Genomic DNA, 17,425 nt, shown 5'->3' on the forward strand with positions numbered 1-17,425 from the left:
ATCAATGGGCCATTTGCTTCTAATGAAAAGCATGTACACCCAGGTTGGTGTTTTTCTATATACTGTAGAAGAGTGATAAACACATCTTAGGTGACATTGCGTGAAGACTATTAGTTGTGTGGCCCAATGTTCTGCATGACTCCTTTTGTTCTAAATAACACTATGAGGGGGGGCACGCTACTATGAAAGGCAAAGCCATTTTATTTCAACAAGTCAATTAAATGTGCTTTACACAGAACATCAAGCAATGGTGTTCCAAAACTATGGAATGCACTTCCCATTACAATCAGAACTGCAGCCTCACTCCCAATATTCCGCTATAGTCTGAAAACCCACCTTTTCAGACTCCATCATGGCCCGTAGCACTTACACTACCCCCTTAGATAGCACTTTATGTAGACTTATAGATTGGTTGGATAGGGGCGGGCATATATGTTTACCGTCTAAAGGTGATCATCTCGTTTTTATTTGTACTTTATTATCACGGCCAGGGCACGCAACACATTGATTATTATTGTATCAAGGGTCGCTTGTTATTTTTGAGAGAGAGAGAGAGAGAGAGAGAGAGAGAGAGAGAGAGAGAGAGAGAGAGAGACATTCCCACTCCCCCTCCCCCTCTCTCTCTAACACACACACACACACACACACACACACACACACACACACACACACACACACACACACACACACACACACACACACACACACACACACACACACACACACACACACACACACACACACACACACACACGCACGCACACACACACAGTTTAACGTAACAATTTATGTATGTCCACACACGGAAAGCATACAGGAACACAAATATTTTAGGTGCCGTAAAGGTTACATTCACAAACTCATGGATATGTCCTCATGATATAAAGGGCAGCAGAGATGACACACTTTGCCAGCCTTGCATGCCTTGTCTTTGGGCGAGCATCCCAAGTTGTCGAAACCCTCTGACAACCAGTCCGTGGGTATTTCCTAGGCTGGATCACCATAGGAAACAAAGTTCTTAGTCTTGCACTGTTGCTTGGTGTTAAAGCACTCTCTGTAGTTGTTCTCATGCATGTGCACACACACACACACACACACACACACACACACACACACACACACACACACACACACACACACACACACACACACACACACACACACACACACACACACACACACACACACACATACACACTTCCTAAATTTTGGGTCATTTTACCGTGCTCAGGTATTCATCCATGTATATTATCTTTTTAGTGATAGATAGCATTCCATTTAGCTATGTTTTTTGGTAGTCTCTTTCCAGTCGTCAGGTATAGCTTTCTTTTTGTTTTCTTATAATCTGGTTAAATCCAATGGGTTTACCGCCTGGCATATAGTCCCTGGACCAGCTGACATAGGGGGCATCCCTGTAGGTTTTCTCTATGATTGACCACCTTTATTTTAGGCGGTCCTGAACTGTAATCGCTCTCTTCATTATTTTGATGAGTGGGTATATTAATGAGTGGGTATCGCCCTAATTCTGCTGTGCAATTTACAACAATTTAGACATTTAGCAGACATTTAATCCAGAGCGATTTACATTAGGCAAGAACTAAAAGCATGGGGATACATCACATATATAAAATGCATTTATCAAGCATTGCTTGTTGTTTTTCATTCTGTGTGCAGCGTCCACACACACAGAGGTTAGCCCTTGAGATGCAGCTTCTCATTTTAGGGGGGGTCCTTTTACACATACATAGGCCTACATCAATGCATACACGCACGCACGCACACACACACACACACACACACACACACACACACACACACACACACACACACACACACACACACACACACACACACACACACACACACACACACACACACACACACACACACACACACACACACACACACACACACACGCACACTCATTTGTTCATATCACGCTGACCCATTCGTTTTGGGATATGTATCCCGGTGGTAATAATTAAAAAAATAAATTTCTTTAAGGTCCCATGAGTTATGTTTATTGGACTTTAGATAACCTTTGAACTCAGTACGGGGCATCAAATGGGAGATTGGACTAACTTTTATTGCAGATTAACTCCTGGTGACTGGATTCAGGAGTTGTGCAGCTGTACAATGACAGCGTCCTGCTATGTTTTCTGCAATGTCCTGTAAACGCTTGTGTATTTATTACTCTGATAACAATTCTTACAATAAATTCTGATCCCCTCCCCTAGTAAAACATGCTCAACCTGCGCTTTGAGAAGCCATTGATACTAGACATGTCTATTAGATTTAAACCAAAACTCTAGACTTGCTTGGTACAGAAGAGTCTCATTCCGCACCCATTCCAGGACGATGAAGTGTGAACAACTGCTGGTTTTGGTGTGAAGCATCTTGTTGAGTTCAATACAATGAAACAATGCCTCCCCTTTCTATGTATGTGATGTATTGCCATGCTTTTTGTAAATTTAATGTAAATCGCTCTGGATTAAGAGTGTCTGCTAAACGCATACATTGTAATTGTAATTGTAATAGAAATGTGTGAAATGGCACTAGGGAAGAAGTATGCCTATATATATTTTTATTTTATGCAGAGTACAATGAGTACATTTGCTTTGCAGCATGGCACATAATGAAGTATGTTAGCCTGGCTAATAAGCCAGACTAATATCACACAACACTGGCAGGCTTTTCTTTTTTTTGCCAACGGCTGATTCGGTCTGGTTTATTAACCAGGCTAGAAGTATCTGGGCCTACCTGAGAAGTGTCTCCATAATCAAATATACATACAGTTTATAGAAGATTTAAACACTCTTAGTTTTCTGATCACAGTGAGTTATTTGTCCAAATTAAAATTAACCAAGTTTTCCAACAGCTGGCATTCTGTCATTGGAAGTTGGGATCAACTCCACCATCATGCTTTCCTTGAACAGGAGTGTGTTTACTGCGTTCAGAAAACATTATATTTATAGCAAAACGGATGACATAACAAAATCATAGTTTATGGTATCACGTCACCAGGAATGTCTACTAAATTGATTGTGAGTATTGTTGTTATTAGAACATAGTTTACAATATTTTAGAAGAAAAATGACAAAGGCAACACTTTGATCTGACTCTAGACAGGTGATGTTTTGAGGTTATTACTAAAAAGGAGTGCACTGCTTTCATCTTAGATATACATTCATGATAGAAAGGCACATGTGTGTTAACTGGTCAGCTCTTTGTCGCATTAAATAATATACACAGTAGTTTGTTATAACTTGTTTTAATCGAGGAGAAAACACAAGTGGCACAAGAGAGAAGAGGGCCTTTGTGTGTTGACTCTACATGGTTCTCATGTGGTGTTTAAGTCCAGCCCCTTCAGAGCGTTCAGCATCAGTCTGTGAGAGTTTACTTGAGAGAAGGAACAGCAATCTACTATCCGAGACAATAATGGCAGAAGTCGCACCAGCACCAGCTCCGTCACCGGCCAAGGCCGCCAAGAAGAAGGCACCACCCCGACCCAAGAACACCGGCCCCAGCGTCGCTGAGCTGGTCGTCAAGGCCGTGTCCGCCTCCAAGGAGCGGAGCGGTGTGTCCCTGGCTGCGGTCAAGAAGGCTCTGGCTGCCGGCGGCTACGATGTTGAGAAGAACAAGTCCCGCGTTAAGATCGCCGTCAAGAGCCTGGTCGCTAAAGGCACCCTGGTCCAGCTCAAAGGCACCGGGGCTTCTGGCTCTTTCAAGATGAACAAGGCAGAAGCGGTGAAGGTAAAGAAACCTATTGCTAAGAAAGCAGTTAAAGCAAAGAAGCCTGCTGCAGCCAAGAAACCCGCAGCAGCTAAGAAGCCCAAGAAGGTGGCAGCAAAGAAGCCCGCAGCCGCCAATAAATCACCCAAGAAAGCCAAGAAGCATGCCGCCAAGAAAGTAGCAGCTAAAAGCCCGAAGAAGGCCGCCAAGAGCCCCAAGAAAGTGGCTAAGAAGCCCGCAGCAGCGGGCTTCTTAGCCAGGCTAAGATACTTCATTATGTGCCATGCTGCAAAGCAAATGTACAGAGCAAGCGATTTACATTAAATTTACAAAAAGCATGGCAATACATCACATACATAGAAAGTAGTAAATGCGTAAGCTAAGAACGTAACAGTGGAATATCTATATAATGACACTATAAACTATACGTATACTATACTATAAAGTGCTGTGACTACATACAATGCAATTCTAGTGTTGCCAAACCCAAGGCAGCAAAAAAGGCCGCTCCCAAAAAGAAGTAAACTGCCTGCTCCATCTTTATACCCACAAAAGGCTCTTTTAAGAGCCGACCACATTCTTTTATAAGAGTATACTATCCTCACTTTTTACGTCATGGTCACATGTTGGCACTGGAAGCTTATGGCTTTATATTAATACATTTTCGTATACATTTTTTTGAGTGGTGTAAACCACTCCTACAACTGGCTTTTGTGTGCAGAAAAAAATGAGCATGGTTGCTATGTTCAAAATAATTTCTGACGTAATTAAATCACACCCGGGTGAACTGGATGACCGTAGCAACCATGGTCATTTTCTCTGCACAAAAAAAGCCAGTTGTGAAATCACATCCAGGTGTGATTTCATTACGTCAGATCAGAGCTGATCAGGCTATATAATACCTTACCTTATATAATACCTCACATCGGACAAAAACTCCAGCTGAATCAACTTCATGGTCACAAATCATCACATCAGAAGACGAGTCTACCTAGCCAAAGATCTTTAACGTCAGACATTACGTCAGACCACAGCTGATCATGCTATATAAAACCTTACACCACTCAGTTCACACGGGTGTGATTTTTTGCCTTACGAGCAAAAATATGGACCCTTTCTAAAATATTCATTGCTAATATTATGTATTGCAAACATAATTTCTGCTGCTGACCTATCTATGATGCTCTCATTGCTCTGATCCAAAACAGTCATCAAGGATGAGAACATAACATCTGTCTATTGTCTAACAGTAGAATATCTGTACAATATAGTCTATATAGTATATTATACATGCTATCGAAATAACATAGTTTAGTCTTTGCATGAATTCGTCGAGGCTAGATTTGACAAAACATTAGGAAGGGTGGGGATAATTAATCACATACATATTAATATATATATTATAATATGATATAGAATATAGAGAGAGTTTTTGTTTGTGTTTGTGTGTGAGAGAGAGAACAACACTAAATGTGACCATTATCTTGACACACACACACACACATACACACTTCCTAAATTTTGGGTCATTTTACCGTGCTCAGGTATTCAGCCATGTATATTATCTTTTTAGTGATAGATAGCATTCCATTTAGCTATGTTTTTTGGTAGTCTCTTTCCAGTCGTCAGGTATAGCTTTCTTTTTGTTTTCTTATAATCTGGTTAAATCCAATGGGTTTACCGCCTGGCATATAGTCCCTGGACCAGCTGACATAGGGGGCATCCCTGTAGGTTTTCTCTATGATTGACCACCTTTATTTTAGGCGGTCCTGAAATGTAATCGCTCTCTTCATTATTTTGATGAGTGGGTATATTAATGAGTGGGTATCGCCCTAATTCTGCTGTGCAATTTACAACAATTTAGACATTTAATCCAGAGCGATTTACATTAGGCAAGAACTAAAAGCATGGGGATACATCACATATATAAAATGCATTTATCAAGCATTGCTTGTTGTTTTTCATTCTGTGTGCAGCGTCCACACACACAGAGGTTAGCCCTTGAGATGCAGCTTCTCATTTTAGGGGGGGTCCTTTTACACATACATAGGCCTACATCAATGCATACACGCACGCACGCACACACACACACACACACACACACACACACACACACACACACACACACACACACACACACACACACACACACACACACACACACACACACACACACACACACACTCATTTGTTCATATCACGCTGACCCATTCGTTTTGGGATATGTATCCCGGTGGTAATCATTAAAAAAATAAATTTCTTTAAGGTCCCATGAGTTATGTTTATTGGACTTTAGATAACCTTTGAACTCAGTACGGGGCATCAAATGGGAGATTGGACTAACTTTTATTGCAGATTAACTCCTGGTGACTGGATTCAGGAGTTGTGCAGCTGTACAATGACAGCGTCCTGCTATGTTTTCTGCAATGTCCTGTAAACGCTTGTGTATTTATTACTCTGATAACAATTCTTACAATAAATTCTGATCCCCTCCCCTAGTAAAACATGCTCAACCTGCGCTTTGAGAAGCCATTGATACTAGACATGTCTATTAGATTTAAACCAAAACTCTAGACTTGCTTGGTACAGAAGAGTCTCATTCCGCACCCATTCCAGGACGATGAAGTGTGAACAACTGCTGGTTTTGGTGTGAAGCATCTTGTTGAGTTCAATACAATGAAACAATGCCTCCCCTTTCTATGTATGTGATGTATTGCCATGCTTTTTGTACATTTAATGTAAATCGCTCTGGATTAAGAGTGTCTGCTAAACGCATACATTGTAATTGTAATTGTAATAGAAATGTGTGAAATGGCACTAGGGAAGAAGTATGCCTATATATATTTGTATTTTATGCAGAGTACAATGAGTACATTTGCTTTGCAGCATGGCACATAATGAAGTATGTTAGCCTGGCTAATAAGCCAGACTAATATCACACAACACTGGCAGGCTTTTCTTTTTTTTGCCAACGGCTGATTCGGTCTGGTTTATTAACCAGGCTAGAAGTATCTGGGCCTACCTGAGAAGTGTCTCCATAATCAAATATACATACAGTTTATAGAAGATTTAAACACTCTTAGTTTTCTGATCACAGTGAGTTATTTGTCCAAATTAAAATTAACCAAGTTCTCCAACAGCTGGCATTCTGTCATTGGAAGTTGGGATCAACTCCACCATCATGCTTTCCTTGAACAGGAGTGTGTTTACTGCGTTCAGAAAACATTATATTTATAGCAAAACGGATGACATAACAAAATCATAGTTTATGGTATCACGTCACCAGGAATGTCTACTAAATTGATTGTGAGTATTGTTGTTATTAGAACATAGTTTACAATATTTTAGAAGAAAAATGACAAAGGCAACACTTTGATCTGACTCTAGACAGGTGATGTTTTGAGGTTATTACTAAAAAGGAGTGCACTGCTTTCATCTTAGATATACATTCATGATAGAAAGGCACATGTGTGTTAACTGGTCAGCTCTTTGTCGCATTAAATAATATACACAGTAGTTTGTTATAACTTGTTTTAATCGAGGAGAAAACACAAGTGGCACAAGAGAGAAGAGGGCCTTTGTGTGTTGACTCTACATGGTTCTCATGTGGTGTTTAAGTCCAGCCCCTTCAGAGCGTTCAGCATCAGTCTGTGAGAGTTTACTTGAGAGAAGGAACAGCAATCTACTATCCGAGACAATAATGGCAGAAGTCGCACCAGCACCAGCTCCGTCACCGGCCAAGGCCGCCAAGAAGAAGGCACCACCCCGACCCAAGAACACCGGCCCCAGCGTCGCTGAGCTGGTCGTCAAGGCCGTGTCCGCCTCCAAGGAGCGGAGCGGTGTGTCCCTGGCTGCGGTCAAGAAGGCTCTGGCTGCCGGCGGCTACGATGTTGAGAAGAACAAGTCCCGCGTTAAGATCGCCGTCAAGAGCCTGGTCGCTAAAGGCACCCTGGTCCAGGTGCAGCGCAGCAAGCATAAGATGCATAAGATGGCCATGAACTTCTTCAAGTCGTCTGCCGGGCCTAACCGGTGTGGTGGTGTGGTGACCGTGGAGTCTCCTCTCTGCCCGCGTCTCCCCGTGGAACGTGTCTCCACAGAGCGGCCCGGTTCCATCCTGGACCGTGATGACAAACTGCACTGTTTCTCTCCAGAGAAACAGCTCTCCCCGCCCGGCTCAAAGCGCGCCGTCGGGTGGTATGTGTGTCCAGAGGAGATGCCCGGCCCGGAGCGGATCGATTACCTGCTGAAAAAAATGGACGAGGACCGTGTTTCTCCATATACATTTTCGATATTGTATTAGTTTTATTCAAAGGTCTGTTAGTTTTTGGTTAAATCAAAAAGTTAAATCAAAAAGTAAACTGCCTGCTCCATCTTTATACCCACAAAAGGCTCTTTTAAGAGCCGACCACATTATTTTATAAGAGTATACTATCCTCACTTTTTACGTCATGGTCACATGTTGGCACTGGAAGCTTATGGCTTTATATTAATACATTTTCGTATAATTTTTTTTTGCCTTATGACTCCTTTTGTTCTAAATAACACTATGAGGGGGGGCACGCTATGAAAGGCAAAGCCATTTTATTAGTCACGTAATCAAATCAATACATTCAGTTAGAACATTTTGCAAATCCCCCCCACCCCTAATACATATTGACATCAATATTTTTGAAGCCATCAATCAATGGGCCATTTGCTTCTAATGAAAAGCATGTACACCCAGGTTGGTGTTTTTCTATATACTGTAGAAGAGTGATAAACACATCTTAGGTGACATTGCGTGAAGACTATTAGTTGTGTGGCCCAATGTTCTGCATGACTCCTTTTGTTCTAAATAACACTATGAGGGGGGGCACGCTACTATGAAAGGCAAAGCCATTTTATTTCAACAAGTCAATTAAATGTGCTTTACACAGAACATCAAGCAATGGTGTTCCAAAACTATGGAATGCACTTCCAATTACAATCAGAACTGCAGCCTCACTCCCAATATTCCGCTATAGTCTGAAAACCCACCTTTTCAGACTCCATCATGGCCCGTAGCACTTACACTACCCCCTTAGATAGCACTTTATGTAGACTTATAGATTGGTTGGATAGGGGCGGGCATATATGTTTACCGTCTAAAGGTGATCATCTCGTTTTTATTTGTACTTTATTATCACGGCCAGGGCACGCAACACATTGATTATTATTGTATCAAGGGTCGCTTGTTATTTTTGAGAGAGAGAGAGAGAGAGAGAGAGAGAGAGAGAGAGAGAGAGAGAGAGAGACATTCCCACTCCCCCTCCCCCTCTCTCTCTAACACACACACACACACACACACACACACACACACACACACACACACACACACACACACACACACACACACACACACACACACACACACACACACACACACACACACACACACACACACACACACACACACACACACACACACACACACACACACACACACACACACACACACACACGCACGCACACACACACAGTTTAACGTAACAATTTATGTATGTCCACACACGGAAAGCATACAGGAACACAAATATTTTAGGTGCCGTAAAGGTTACATTCACAAACTCATGGATATGTCCTCATGATATAAAGGGCAGCAGAGATGACACACTTTGCCAGCCTTGCATGCCTTGTCTTTGGGCGAGCATCCCAAGTTGTCGAAACCCTCTGACAACCAGTCCGTGGGTATTTCCTAGGCTGGATCACCATAGGAAACAAAGTTCTTAGTCTTGCACTGTTGCTTGGTGTTAAAGCACTCTCTGTAGTTGTTCTCATGCATGTGCACACACAACACACACACACACACACACACACACACACACACACACACACACACACACACACACACACACACACACACACACACACACACACACACACACACACACACACACATACACACTTCCTAAATTTTGGGTCATTTTACCGTGCTCAGGTATTCATCCATGTATATTATCTTTTTAGTGATAGATAGCATTCCATTTAGCTATGTTTTTTGGTAGTCTCTTTCCAGTCGTCAGGTATAGCTTTCTTTTTGTTTTCTTATAATCTGGTTAAATCCAATGGGTTTACCGCCTGGCATATAGTCCCTGGACCAGCTGACATAGGGGGCATCCCTGTAGGTTTTCTCTATGATTGACCACCTTTATTTTAGGCGGTCCTGAAATGTAATCGCTCTCTTCATTATTTTGATGAGTGGGTATATTAATGAGTGGGTATCGCCCTAATTCTGCTGTGCAATTTACAACAATTTAGACATTTAGCAGACATTTAATCCAGAGCGATTTACATTAGGCAAGAACTAAAAGCATGGGGATACATCACATATATAAAATGCATTTATCAAGCATTGCTTGTTGTTTTTCATTCTGTGTGCAGCGTCCACACACACAGAGGTTAGCCCTTGAGATGCAGCTTCTCATTTTAGGGGGGGTCCTTTTACACATACATAGGCCTACATCAATGCATACACGCACGCACGCACACACACACACACACACACACACACACACACACACACACACACACACACACACACACACACACACACACACACACACACACACACACACACACACACACACACACGCACACTCATTTGTTCATATCACGCTGACCCATTCGTTTTGGGATATGTATCCCGGTGGTAATAATTAAAAAAATAAATTTCTTTAAGGTCCCATGAGTTATGTTTATTGGACTTTAGATAACCTTTGAACTCAGTACGGGGCATCAAATGGGAGATTGGACTAACTTTTATTGCAGATTAACTCCTGGTGACTGGATTCAGGAGTTGTGCAGCTGTACAATGACAGCGTCCTGCTATGTTTTCTGCAATGTCCTGTAAACGCTTGTGTATTTATTACTCTGATAACAATTCTTACAATAAATTCTGATCCCCTCCCCTAGTAAAACATGCTCAACCTGCGCTTTGAGAAGCCATTGATACTAGACATGTCTATTAGATTTAAACCAAAACTCTAGACTTGCTTGGTACAGAAGAGTCTCATTCCGCACCCATTCCAGGACGATGAAGTGTGAACAACTGCTGGTTTTGGTGTGAAGCATCTTGTTGAGTTCAATACAATGAAACAATGCCTCCCCTTTCTATGTATGTGATGTATTGCCATGCTTTTTGTAAATTTAATGTAAATCGCTCTGGATTAAGAGTGTCTGCTAAACGCATACATTGTAATTGTAATTGTAATAGAAATGTGTGAAATGGCACTAGGGAAGAAGTATGCCTATATATATTTTTATTTTATGCAGAGTACAATGAGTACATTTGCTTTGCAGCATGGCACATAATGAAGTATGTTAGCCTGGCTAATAAGCCAGACTAATATCACACAACACTGGCAGGCTTTTCTTTTTTTTGCCAACGGCTGATTCGGTCTGGTTTATTAACCAGGCTAGAAGTATCTGGGCCTACCTGAGAAGTGTCTCCATAATCAAATATACATACAGTTTATAGAAGATTTAAACACTCTTAGTTTTCTGATCACAGTGAGTTATTTGTCCAAATTAAAATTAACCAAGTTTTCCAACAGCTGGCATTCTGTCATTGGAAGTTGGGATCAACTCCACCATCATGCTTTCCTTGAACAGGAGTGTGTTTACTGCGTTCAGAAAACATTATATTTATAGCAAAACGGATGACATAACAAAATCATAGTTTATGGTATCACGTCACCAGGAATGTCTACTAAATTGATTGTGAGTATTGTTGTTATTAGAACATAGTTTACAATATTTTAGAAGAAAAATGACAAAGGCAACACTTTGATCTGACTCTAGACAGGTGATGTTTTGAGGTTATTACTAAAAAGGAGTGCACTGCTTTCATCTTAGATATACATTCATGATAGAAAGGCACATGTGTGTTAACTGGTCAGCTCTTTGTCGCATTAAATAATATACACAGTAGTTTGTTATAACTTGTTTTAATCGAGGAGAAAACACAAGTGGCACAAGAGAGAAGAGGGCCTTTGTGTGTTGACTCTACATGGTTCTCATGTGGTGTTTAAGTCCAGCCCCTTCAGAGCGTTCAGCATCAGTCTGTGAGAGTTTACTTGAGAGAAGGAACAGCAATCTACTATCCGAGACAATAATGGCAGAAGTCGCACCAGCACCAGCTCCGTCACCGGCCAAGGCCGCCAAGAAGAAGGCACCACCCCGACCCAAGAACACCGGCCCCAGCGTCGCTGAGCTGGTCGTCAAGGCCGTGTCCGCCTCCAAGGAGCGGAGCGGTGTGTCCCTGGCTGCGGTCAAGAAGGCTCTGGCTGCCGGCGGCTACGATGTTGAGAAGAACAAGTCCCGCGTTAAGATCGCCGTCAAGAGCCTGGTCGCTAAAGGCACCCTGGTCCAGCTCAAAGGCACCGGGGCTTCTGGCTCTTTCAAGATGAACAAGGCAGAAGCGGTGAAGGTAAAGAAACCTATTGCTAAGAAAGCAGTTAAAGCAAAGAAGCCTGCTGCAGCCAAGAAACCCGCAGCAGCTAAGAAGCCCAAGAAGGTGGCAGCAAAGAAGCCCGCAGCCGCCAATAAATCACCCAAGAAAGCCAAGAAGCCTGCCGCCAAGAAAGTAGCAGCTAAAAGCCCGAAGAAGGCCGCCAAGAGCCCCAAGAAAGTGGCTAAGAAGCCCGCAGCAGCGGGCTTCTTAGCCAGGCTAAGATACTTCATTATGTGCCACCATGCTGCAAAGCAAATGTACAGAGCAAGCGATTTACATTAAATTTACAAAAAGCATGGCAATACATCACATACATAGAAAGTAGTAAATGCGTAAGCTAAGAACGTAACAGTGGAATATCTATATAATGACACTATAAACTATACGTATACTATACTATAAAGTGCTGTGACTACATACAATGCAATTCTAGTGTTGCCAAACCCAAGGCAGCAAAAAAGGCCGCTCCCAAAAAGAAGTAAACTGCCTGCTCCATCTTTATACCCACAAAAGGCTCTTTTAAGAGCCGACCACATTCTTTTATAAGAGTATACTATCCTCACTTTTTACGTCATGGTCACATGTTGGCACTGGAAGCTTATGGCTTTATATTAATACATTTTCGTATACATTTTTTTGAGTGGTGTAAACCACTCCTACAACTGGCTTTTGTGTGCAGAAAAAAATGAGCATGGTTGCTATGTTCAAAATAATTTCTGACGTAATTAAATCACACCCGGGTGAACTGGATGACCGTAGCAACCATGGTCATTTTCTCTGCACAAAAAAAGCCAGTTGTGAAATCACATCCAGGTGTGATTTCATTACGTCAGATCAGAGCTGATCAGGCTATATAATACCTTACCTTATATAATACCTCACATCGGACAAAAACTCCAGCTGAATCAACTTCATGGTCACAAATCATCACATCAGAAGACGAGTCTACCTAGCCAAAGATCTTTAACGTCAGACATTACGTCAGACCACAGCTGATCATGCTATATAAAACCTTACACCACTCAGTTCACACGGGTGTGATTTTTTGCCTTACGAGCAAAAATATGGACCCTTTCTAAAATATTCATTGCTAATATTATGTATTGCAAACATAATTTCTGCTTCTGACCTATCTATGATGCTCTCATTGCTCTGATCCAAAACAGTCATCAAGGATGAGAACATAACATCTGTCTATTGTCTAACAGTAGAATATCTGTACAATATAGTCTATATAGTATATTATACATGCTATCGAAATAACATAGTTTAGTCTTTGCATGAATTCGTCGAGGCTAGATTTGACAAAACATTAGGAAGGGTGGGGATAATTAATCACATACATATTAATATATATATTATAATATGATATAGAATATAGAGAGAGTTTTTGTTTGTGTTTGTGTGTGAGAGAGAGAACAACACTAAATGTGACCATTATCTTGACACACACACACACACATACACACTTCCTAAATTTTGGGTCATTTTACCGTGCTCAGGTATTCAGCCATGTATATTATCTTTTTAGTGATAGATAGCATTCCATTTAGCTATGTTTTTTGGTAGTCTCTTTCCAGTCGTCAGGTATAGCTTTCTTTTTGTTTTCTTATAATCTGGTTAAATCCAATGGGTTTACCGCCTGGCATATAGTCCCTGGACCAGCTGACATAGGGGGCATCCCTGTAGGTTTTCTCTATGATTGACCACCTTTATTTTAGGCGGTCCTGAAATGTAATCGCTCTCTTCATTATTTTGATGAGTGGGTATATTAATGAGTGGGTATCGCCCTAATTCTGCTGTGCAATTTACAACAATTTAGACATTTAATCCAGAGCGATTTACATTAGGCAAGAACTAAAAGCATGGGGATACATCACATATATAAAATGCATTTATCAAGCATTGCTTGTTGTTTTTCATTCTGTGTGCAGCGTCCACACACACAGAGGTTAGCCCTTGAGATGCAGCTTCTCATTTTAGGGGGGGTCCTTTTACACATACATAGGCCTACATCAATGCATACACGCACGCACGCACACACACACACACACACACACACACACACACACACACACACACACACACACACACACACACACACACACACACACACACACACACACACACACACACACACACACACACACACACACACACACACACACACACACACGCACACTCATTTGTTCATATCACGCTGACCCATTCGTTTTGGGATATGTATCCCGGTGGTAATAATTAAAAAAATAAATTTCTTTAAGGTCCCATGAGTTATGTTTATTGGACTTTAGATAACCTTTGAACTCAGTACGGGGCATCAAATGGGAGATTGGACTAACTTTTATTGCAGATTAACTCCTGGTGACTGGATTCAGGAGTTGTGCAGCTGTACAATGACAGCGTCCTGCTATGTTTTCTGCAATGTCCTGTAAACGCTTGTGTATTTATTACTCTGATAACAATTCTTACAATAAATTCTGATCCCCTCCCCTAGTAAAACATGCTCAACCTGCGCTTTGAGAAGCCATTGATACTAGACATGTCTATTAGATTTAAACCAAAACTCTAGACTTGCTTGGTACAGAAGAGTCTCATTCCGCACCCATTCCAGGACGATGAAGTGTGAACAACTGCTGGTTTTGGTGTGAAGCATCTTGTTGAGTTCAATACAATGAAACAATGCCTCCCCTTTCTATGTATGTGATGTATTGCCATGCTTTTTGTAAATTTAATGTAAATCGCTCTGGATTAAGAGTGTCTGCTAAACGCATACATTGTAATTGTAATTGTAATAGAAATGTGTGAAATGGCACTAGGGAAGAAGTATGCCTATATATATTTTTATTTTATGCAGAGTACAATGAGTACATTTGCTTTGCAGCATGGCACATAATGAAGTATGTTAGCCTGGCTAATAAGCCAGACTAATATCACACAACACTGGCAGGCTTTTCTTTTTTTTGCCAACGGCTGATTCGGTCTGGTTTATTAACCAGGCTAGAAGTATCTGGGCCTACCTGAGAAGTGTCTCCATAATCAAATATACATACAGTTTATAGAAGATTTAAACACTCTTAGTTTTCTGATCACAGTGAGTTATTTGTCCAAATTAAAATTAACCAAGTTTTCCAACAGCTGGCATTCTGTCATTGGAAGTTGGGATCAACTCCACCATCATGCTTTCCTTGAACAGGAGTGTGTTTACTGCGTTCAGAAAACATTATATTTATAGCAAAACGGATGACATAACAAAATCATAGTTTATGGTATCACGTCACCAGGAATGTCTACTAAATTGATTGTGAGTATTGTTGTTATTAGAACATAGTTTACAATATTTTAGAAGAAAAATGACAAAGGCAACACTTTGATCTGACTCTAGACAGGTGATGTTTTGAGGTTATTACTAAAAAGGAGTGCACTGCTTTCATCTTAGATATACATTCATGATAGAAAGGCACATGTGTGTTAACTGGTCAGCTCTTTGTCGCATTAAATAATATACACAGTAGTTTGTTATAACTTGTTTTAATCGAGGAGAAAACACAAGTGGCACAAGAGAGAAGAGGGCCTTTGTGTGTTGACTCTACATGGTTCTCATGTGGTGTTTAAGTCCAGCCCCTTCAGAGCGTTCAGCATCAGTCTGTGAGAGTTTACTTGAGAGAAGGAACAGCAATCTACTATCCGAGACAATAATGGCAGAAGTCGCACCAGCACCAGCTCCGTCACCGGCCAAGGCCGCCAAGAAGAAGGCACCACCCCGACCCAAGAACACCGGCCCCAGCGTCGCTGAGCTGGTCGTCAAGGCCGTGTCCGCCTCCAAGGAGCGGAGCGGTGTGTCCCTGGCTGCGGTCAAGAAGGCTCTGGCTGCCGGCGGCTACGATGTTGAGAAGAACAAGTCCCGCGTTAAGATCGCCGTCAAGAGCCTGGTCGCTAAAGGCACCCTGGTCCAGCTCAAAGGCACCGGGGCTTCTGGCTCTTTCAAGATGAACAAGGCAGAAGCGGTGAAGGTAAAGAAACCTATTGCTAAGAAAGCAGTTAAAGCAAAGAAGCCTGCTGCAGCCAAGAAACCCGCAGCAGCTAAGAAGCCCAAGAAGGTGGCAGCAAAGAAGCCCGCAGCCGCCAATAAATCACCCAAGAAAGCCAAGAAGCCTGCCGCCAAGAAAGTAGCAGCTAAAAGCCCGAAGAAGGCCGCCAAGAGCCCCAAGAAAGTGGCTAAGAAGCCCGCAGCAGCGGGCTTCTTAGCCAGGCTAAGATACTTCATTATGTGCCATGCTGCAAAGCAAATGTACAGAGCAAGCGATTTACATTAAATTTACAAAAAGCATGGCAATACATCACATACATAGAAAGTAGTAAATGCGTAAGCTAAGAACGTAACAGTGGAATATCTATATAATGACACTATAAACTATACGTATACTATACTATAAAGTGCTGTGACTACATACAATGCAATTCTAGTGTTGCCAAACCCAAGGCAGCAAAAAAGGCCGCTCCCAAAAAGAAGTAAACTGCCTGCTCCATCTTTATACCCACAAAAGGCTCTTTTAAGAGCCGACCACATTCTTTTATAAGAGTATACTATCCTCACTTTTTACGTCATGGTCACATGTTGGCACTGGAAGCTTATGGCTTTATATTAATACATTTTCGTATACATTTTTTTGAGTGGTGTAAACCACTCCTACAACTGGCTTTTGTGTGCAGAAAAAAATGAGCATGGTTGCTATGTTCAAAATAATTTCTGACGTAATTAAATCACACCCGGGTGAACTGGATGACCGTAGCAACCATGGTCATTTTCTCTGCACAAAAAAAGCCAGTTGTGAAATCACATCCAGGTGTGATTTCATTACGTCAGATCAGAGCTGATCAGGCTATATAATACCTTACCTTATATAATACCTCACATCGGACAAAAACTCCAGCTGAATCAACTTCATGGTCACAAATCATCACATCAGAAGACGAGTCTACCTAGCCAAAGATCTTTAACGTCAGACATTACGTCAGACCACAGCTGATCATGCTATATAAAACCTTACACCACTCAGTTCACACGGGTGTGATTTTTTGCCTTACGAGCAAAAATATGGACCCTTTCTAAAATATTCATTGCTAATATTATGTATTGCAAACATAATTTCTGCTGCTGACCTATCTATGATGCTCTCATTGCTCTGATCCAAAACAGTCATCAAGGATGAGAACATAACA

General features: G+C 41.6%; 3 protein-coding genes across 3 annotated transcripts; all 3 read left to right on the forward strand.

The window, feature by feature from the left end:
* Positions 1-3,438: 3,438 nt before the first annotated feature.
* Positions 3,439-7,778, forward strand: LOC306933799 (histone H1-like; the record flags this gene model as incomplete). Its single annotated transcript, XM_079516124.1, has 2 exons — positions 3,439-4,031; positions 7,742-7,778. The coding sequence occupies 2 exons, from the start codon at positions 3,439-3,441 to the stop codon at positions 7,776-7,778; spliced, it is 630 nt and encodes a 209-aa protein (XP_079372250.1).
* A 4,085-nt stretch (positions 7,779-11,863) lies between these two features.
* On the forward strand, positions 11,864-12,430 carry LOC306933810 (histone H1-like; the record flags this gene model as incomplete). The annotated part of the gene is made up of 1 exon (XM_079516134.1): positions 11,864-12,430. A coding segment is annotated over one exon (567 nt), but the record flags the coding sequence as incomplete, so codon positions are not given.
* A 3,470-nt stretch (positions 12,431-15,900) lies between these two features.
* LOC306933818 (histone H1-like) lies at positions 15,901-16,467 on the forward strand (the record flags this gene model as incomplete). The annotated part of the gene is made up of 1 exon (XM_079516144.1): positions 15,901-16,467. A coding segment is annotated over one exon (567 nt), but the record flags the coding sequence as incomplete, so codon positions are not given.
* Positions 16,468-17,425: the final 958 nt, after the last annotated feature.

Source organism: Electrona antarctica (assembly GCF_951216825.1).
Source record: "Electrona antarctica genome assembly, chromosome: 2".
Lineage (NCBI taxonomy): Eukaryota > Metazoa > Chordata > Actinopteri > Myctophiformes > Myctophidae > Electrona > Electrona antarctica.